A 7,500-nucleotide genomic window follows, 5' to 3' on the forward strand; every position below is an offset into this window, starting at 1 on the left:
CTAAAAATAAGCCTTAAATAATTACGCTATTGAGAAGGAATTTCTTTGCATGTCTGCAACTTGTTACAAGCTCATTTCTGTTGTTAAGGGTGCCAAATCTGGTCTACAAATTATATAGTATTTCTCCCACAGACATAAATTACACTTCTTCGTTACATTTGAATAGGATCTCGCATGCCTAACATAAGTTTAGGTTTCACGAGTAACCATCGTTTAATGCTACAGAACTGTTTCGTATGGTACAAGTACCCCACTCATCAGGCAATTTTAACGACTGAACTGTTGAAATTTGGAAAGCTGGCACTTAAATACGGAAATTTGAATGGTTGCTATAGTAAATGCGTTACATTTTAGCAGCTGCTAGGTAACAAAACATGATATAAGGGGATTCTATGTCGGTATTTTAAATTTACGTTACTCTAAAGTTCCGGAGTACATATCGGTTTCTGTGGGGGCATGAACTTGCTAATTCGTTTCTTCTGTTGAGGCTACACAGTTCTTTCTTACACATGATTATGAATTTTTCATTCAGACAAAGACTACATTTCTTGCTAATATTGCTGTAGGGTCTACATTTTTTAAGAATTTTCCATTTAATTTGAAACGGTTTCTTTGCATCTTGTAAGTGCCAAACATGTTTGGAAAGCTCTGTCTCATTTCTTCTGTTTGAATGTCGAAAAGATGTTTTGTGATTCCTGTAGCGTTCCTTGAAGTTTGTGGCTAGTCCAACGTAGGTTTCAGTTGTTGTCTCGGTGGTGACTGTTGCTTGATAAATTACGTTAGTTTGAAGGCATTTTCCTTCGAGTGGGCATTCAGGCTTTTTTCTACAATTGCAGGTGTCAGGTTGCGGTGCTGGTGTATTTGCATCTGAAAGAACGTGTTTGTTGTGTGACGATATGATGGATTTCATGTTTGGTATACATGAGTAGCTTAGCTTGAGTGTGTGTCTGTTGAAAATCTTGTAGAGCGGATGGTTGTTCTGGAAGCATTTTTCGACGATATGTAGGAATTTTCTACCAAGGTTGGTTTTGACGCTTGAATCGAAAGGGGGGTTGTACCACGTAATGTCCCTTTTCCTCTTTCTTTTGTTTTTCGGAGCGGGCTCTGGATTGTATGTTAGTTTGTGGTCATATCCACTTTCTTTGAGTGCGTGTTGATAAGGGCCAATTGATTCGTCGAATACTTCTTTGCTAGATGAAATGTTAGGTAGTCTTTTGTTGATGTTTAGTGGTATGTTTTTCAGTAATGCTGGGGGGTGGTTGCTTTGCCGGTGGACGTACGATAGTTTGTTGTTGGGCTTCATGTATGGTTTGTAGCTTCCATCTGTAAGGTCGAAGGTTACGTCAAGGAAGTGGGCGATTTTTTTGTTGGCATCGATTGTGATCTTTAGGCCATTTGATTTAAACACATTGCTGACTTCTTTTTTGGTTTTTTCAATTTCTTTTGGGATGGCTTTGCAGACTGCAAGACCATCGTCACGGTACAATCCAACTTCATCTTTGAATTTAGATGCGATCAGGGAGAGCATGTAAGTTCCTATCAATTCGCACGTTTCTGCTCCGTCGTATGAGCCCATTGTAACATCAAACATGTCGTTTGTGTTCTTCTTGGTCCATGGAGAGTTTTGGTGGTAAAGGAGCGATTTTTTCGCGTGGATGATGATGTGGCGGTCTTGTTGGGTGATTGTACTGAATTTGGAGGCATAGTCTTTGTCTGAATGAAAAATTCATAATCATGTGTAAGAAAGAACTGTGTAGCCTCAACAGAAGAAACGAATTAGCAAGTTCATGCCCCCACAGAAACCGATATGTACTCCGGAACTTTAGAGTAACGTAAATTTAAAATACCGACATAGAATCCCTGGAATTACTGGTCCTTGCATGGGGATCCCTGTGGCACCTGAGAGGTCAAGGTAAGACATTTCCTGACTTCCTGACTTAAATTTTGATCAAGTCCTATATAAGAGAATTACCTTCTTGGTCATCTCTAAGTCATAGGCGATCAATTTCTGCCAAGTAGTGTCACAGAAATACTGACAAGTTATTTTATTTAAACCAAGGCACAAACTCTAACTCAGGGTATAATCAACCCCCCCCTAAACTAACTTTGCCTTGCTCTTATAGGTGCAAACTAACATTTAAATCATAGCTTAGACACTCTAGAGTTTGCACAGGCATGTCTTGACGGAGCCCCCCCTGGTTCAAAGACCGCGCCAAGAGGTTGAATACGGGCTTCGCCCGTATTCAACCGAAAATTTAAGCAGCCACCTTCTTCAAAAATCAGTCAGATATATATATATATATATATATATATCATTTCATTTGTTGCACGTCTGCTGATAGAGTGCTCAATAGTAGAACCAGAGCGTTAATATGATCCAGGTGATGTGATCAACAAAAGGGATGACTAGGCATTTTATTACTAACTAGTTTCGTACCGCAATAAGGTCGCAATAGTAGCAAGTATGATAAATACTGTAGGAAACAGACAACTTTTTTAAAAGACATGTTTCGGCATGCTTATGCCATCATCAGTTTAATGAGCTCCTAAGTGTGAACAGTTATAAAGTCTACGCATGACGTAATACAAAAGCGGGTACTATCTACAGCGTGACACCAAACATCAAGGTGTAAACTAAAACGTGAGAAAAGTGTTGTAATGCTGCAATTGTTTGTTAAGTTACGGTTTGATCTTATTTATATGAAAAGCTTCTTTGAGTTTTAAATCAATTGAGTTGCTGGCAGAATCCAGAATAGTAAAGCACGAAGGGGAGTATTTTCTCTTACATAAAGGAGATGTGTTGAAATGCTTAAAAATATGCGGGTTTTTATCGCTTTCCGTGTGTTCCTTTATCCTGGTAGAAAAGTGGCGACTAGTTTCGCCAATATAACGGGAATTACAACCCGCACAAGAAGATTGGTAAAAAAAGCTCTATTATGCAAAGTAGAGAAAATGTCGGAGCTCCGAAAGTTAAAACGTGGGTTTGACAGGAAAAAGAAAGATGAGGACTCGCGTGTGATTAACCAGTAATTTAATGCGGTCCCTGGAAGAGTGTTTGCGAGTTGCGTAAGATGTTGAAGAGGGATCTAGAGAATGAGCGACCAAGATATAAAGTCATGGCTTGTTGCATGGGGACTCTGTCGCATGGGGGCTCTGTCATGGATTGTCGCATGCAAGTCTAACAAGTATGAGGTAATAGTCCATGGCCAAAACAATTGACTGCACCTCTTTATGGGAGACTTAGTGAAGGAAATGTCGACTTGTTGGGTAAGGGAATAAGGCGTGCCATATGAAACATCGCTTCTTCTGAAGTCACCTTAGTCATGTTCCAATGGCCTTAATGGTATTAATGGCCTGAATTGCCTTAATTTCCTTAAATCAAAACATGTTTTCAATGGAGGTTACAGTCCAGTTTCTGACAAAATAAAACCGTCCCAAGTATTCTAGTCTAATTTAAAGACATTAAGGTATGTGGAGAGGACCCGGTTTTCATAAAATCAGCTGTATATATCTTTTTTTTTTTTTTTTTTTTTTTGAGTAGAACGTATTTCGTAGAGCGTACAACTCAATCGATTGAGGAGCAATAACTATGACTTCACAGAAGTTCAGGTTTAATCGTTTTAATGCTACAGAACTGTTTCGTATGGTACAAGTACCACTGACACTCATCAGGCAATTTTAACGACTGAACTTGGAAATCTGGCAGTTAAATACGAAAATTTGAATGGTAAATGCGTGACAATATAAGAAACTGCTAGGTGAAAAAAACATGAAATGTTAAGGGGATTATATGTCGGTATTTTAAATTTACGTTACTCTAAATTTCCGGAGTACATTTTTTTTTCTTAAGACGAACACCAATGACGCAACTAAAGAATCGTGCGGATTTAAATCGAAACGGTCACCACCTCATGTAAAAGGAGCTGAATGAGTTTGAGGACTGTATGCTTGACACGATACAGCGAGTTGAATTCAAGACCAATACTTACTCTAACGAACTTCAGAAACAACTCCGTAAAGACATAAAGGAAATACGAGAAGAAAACAAGATCTTTGTGAAAGCAGACAAACGACCAACTATTACAAGACTACACCCAAAAGCTACGTGACACTTGTAAACAAAAACGTTACGAAGACCTACAAGAAGACAAACTCAAATGTACAGTCAGTCATGTTGGTTCTACCAGGGATGTGAATCACTTCGAAGTCGAGGTTCTGCATTTTCAAGGCGAGTCTTTCAAGGCGCGGTGGTAGTTTAGCTGTTGGATTGTTGAGCAGTGGAAGCAGTGGCTTGTGGTCTGTTGCTAATTTGAATTTTGGTGCACCAAGCAGGTACATCTTGAGCCTGGTTGTAGTAAATTCTGCTGCCAGGGCCTCTCTCTCTATTTGAGAGTACCTCTTCAGATCTCTGTGTCAGTTAAGATCCGGCTCACATAGTGTACAGGTTGGAATCCTTTGCCAGTCTTCTGAAACAGTCCTTCTCCCAGTCCTTCGGGGCTTCCGTCGCAGATTATGAGTGTTTCTCGCTCTGGATGGTATGGGGTTAGGACTGGGGCTGCGGTGATGGCGGCTTTCAGGTCCTTGAAGGCTTTTTCTTGTTCTGTCGACAACTCAAACTTTGGGTTGAATTTTGTGAGCTTTCGCAGTGGTTCGCACCGACTGGAAAAGTTACTAATATACCTGGATAGGTAGGCTACCATTTGGAGAAAAGAGACTAGTTCCTCTTTGCATGCTGGTGGAGCACAGTTTTGGACTGCTTGAATCTTGGTTGGGCTTGGTTTAAGGCCTTCTTGTGTAAACAGGTGTCCGTGGAAGTCGATGGAAGCTTTTCCAAATTCGCACTTTTCACGTCGCAGGGTCAGGTTGTGATCCTCCAGTCTCTGTAGCAGTCGTGCAAGAGACTTGTTGTGTTCGTCCCAGTCTCTACCACCGATCATGATGTCGTCACGGTTATTGAGAACCTTGCGGGTGCCTGATATAACTTTGCTGATCTCTGCGTCGAACAGCTCTTGACTGTTGACTCCTCCGAAGGCCAGGCGTTTGTACCAGTAGTTTCCCCATGGAGTGGAGAATGTCATAGTCTTGCGTGATTCGGGATCAAGGCAGAATTGATGGTAACCATGGTTAAGATTTAGTTTGCTGAAGACCTTACAGTCCCTGAATTCGGTTACAAAATCTTCTGTAATTGGGGCTTGAATGTTTCGTGTGCGGAGCATTGATTTGTTTAGGAGGCCGAGGTCCAGGCTGACTCCGATGTCTTTTGGGTTATTGGGCTTTGGTTGCACAGCGATTGGTGAGCACCAGGTGATCGCTTCGTTGTCAGGGACTTTCTCCACGATGTTGTTTGCGATAAACTCTGCAATTCTGTTCTGGAGTGGTTCAATGAGATGGTATGGGACACGTCTAGGTTTCTGGGCGATTTGTTTGGCGTCCTCTTTCATAGGCAGATGGATTTGTATCTCTTGGCCATCTCTTGTTGCCTTGCCAACTCCTTGGAAAAGATTATTGTACTGATCTAGGATTTTCTCCAGCTCAGGAGTCTCGTTTTCGATTTTCTTTACGGCTTTGTTGGGCTTTTTTAATCCACCAGTCTCATAGATCTGTAGCATGCCAAGTTCGTCTAAACTTGGTCTTCCGAGTAGAGGTAGAGAGTTAATCTTTTCTTTTACTCCCACGATGTTTGCGGTGATTGCTCTCGTTTGGCTTTCAAGTTTCACGATTCTTGAAGTGCCATTTTCGGTTTTTCTGTTTGCAGTTTTCGGAACTGATATTTATCCATGATCTTTGTGTCTGTGCCGGTGTCTGGCTCAACTATGGTTTCGATGCCGTTTATGAGGATGGTGCAGGTCTTTTGAATTGCCTTGGCTCGTCGCTTTGTGGATCTTGAGGTGGTGGATGAAACGTTCATCGCTCGATGTATCGCTGGCATCGGACTTCCGGTCGATTTCCTCGTGACCCGACACTTAGTGGACTTTCCCATTACGACTGTTTGGTCTTCGGGAATTTCTTCGTCCTCGCTGATCGCGTCTTGTTCTGGAATCTTGTGGATAGCGAGTTTTGTCTTGCTTTGAACGATAGCTTTTCTTTCCTTAAGGATTACTTCGGCAGACGTTTGCATAATGATTTCGTTTTCCACATGCGGTGCAAGTGGCGCGGAATGCCGGGCATTTTTGCGTGTGTTTACGCCCACAGCGACCACATGGTTTTGAATCTGGGGTTTCTTCGACGCGTTTAACATCTTTTTCTTCCTGAGAAATCTTCTTTTCCATTTCTGTCGCTTGCTGGTTGGTCTCTTCGTCGATAGCGGCTTCATCGAGGATTTCTTGAAGAGTCCAGCCTTGTCGAATGGCTTTAACTCGAATCCTTTTATTACGCATTACGGTTTTAATCAAGTGGTCTCGGATGGCGTCGTTCTCATCGTGATATTCGCATTTCTTGGCGATTTCTCGTACTCGATCGAAGTATTTGGCAAGTGATTCGTCTTCTGCTTGCTGCAAATTACCGAGCTGGAATCTCGCGTAGTCTTTGTTTTTCTTGGGAAGAAAGTGCTTGTCCAGCTTTCGGATGAATTTCGTGTATTCGTCAGCGGGTGGGTCTTTGTTTTCGACATCTGGTAAGGAGTCTTCGAGATCGGCGATATCGTGACCGCCGTAGATGATTAGACCATCTTTTTTCACCTCTGGGTCGTGAATGCCGAAAAAGCGGAATTGGCGTTCAATATCTTTCTTCCATTTATCCCATCTGTTAGCGGTGTTAGTGGGATCGCGGTCGATGGCGAAGGGTGTAATATAATTACACAATTTGTGCTGTCTGTTTGTAACAGTGATGTTTTGCTGTGCCGGTAGTGCTTGGGCTTGTGGAGCGGCGCTACTGCTCAGTGAAGCCGAAACAGCTTCATCAGGATCTATCATTTTCTATCTGTGTTTTCTTCGCTTCTTTGTCTTAAATCTCGTCCTCGTCGCCAATGTAGTGATCGGGTAAGACAAAGGAAGACAAGTACACGCGTTCACTCTCAGTTGTAATTCACTGTAATCTCTAATGTTGGATGTTCATGTTACATTGGTAGTAAGTTATTAAATCACGTGTGTCAATGATATAATTGCTACAATATGTAAGAAAGAACTGTGTAGCCTTAACAGAAGAAACGAATTAGCAAGTTAATGCCCCCAAAAAAACCGATGTGTACGTAGAGTAACGTATAAATTTAAGATACCGACATGTAATCCACTTATATATCAATTTTTGTCACCTAGCAGCTCCTTAAATGCAACGCATTTACTATAGCAACCATTCAAATCTCCGTATTTAACCGCCAGCTTTCCAATTTCAACAGTTCAGTCGTTAAAATTGCCTGATGACTGGGGCACTTGTACCCTACGAAACAGTTATGTAGCATTAAAACGATGGTTACCCGTGAAACCTAAAGTTCTGTGAAGTCATAGTTATTGCTCCTTAATCCATTGAGTTGAGCGCTCTACGAAATACGTTCTACTAAAAAAC

The 7,500-nt window shown here is 41.6% G+C and overlaps 1 protein-coding gene across 1 annotated transcript; it reads right to left on the reverse strand.

Moving 5' to 3' along the window:
- Window positions 1–6,089: 6,089 nt before the first annotated feature.
- LOC137968168 (uncharacterized) lies at window positions 6,090–6,911 on the reverse strand. Its single transcript, XM_068814799.1, has one exon. The coding sequence runs from the start codon at window positions 6,909–6,911 to the stop codon at window positions 6,090–6,092; it is 822 nt and encodes a 273-aa protein (XP_068670900.1).
- Window positions 6,912–7,500: the final 589 nt, after the last annotated feature.

This window comes from Montipora foliosa, chromosome 8 (genome assembly GCF_036669935.1).
Source record: "Montipora foliosa isolate CH-2021 chromosome 8, ASM3666993v2, whole genome shotgun sequence".
Lineage (NCBI taxonomy): Eukaryota > Metazoa > Cnidaria > Anthozoa > Scleractinia > Acroporidae > Montipora > Montipora foliosa.

What these genes read in the sequence shown, in the direction of transcription:
- LOC137968168 (XM_068814799.1), bottom strand. Translation starts at nt 6,911, where the DNA reads ATGATAGATCCTGATGAAGCTGTTTCGGCTTCACTGAGCAGTAGCGCC.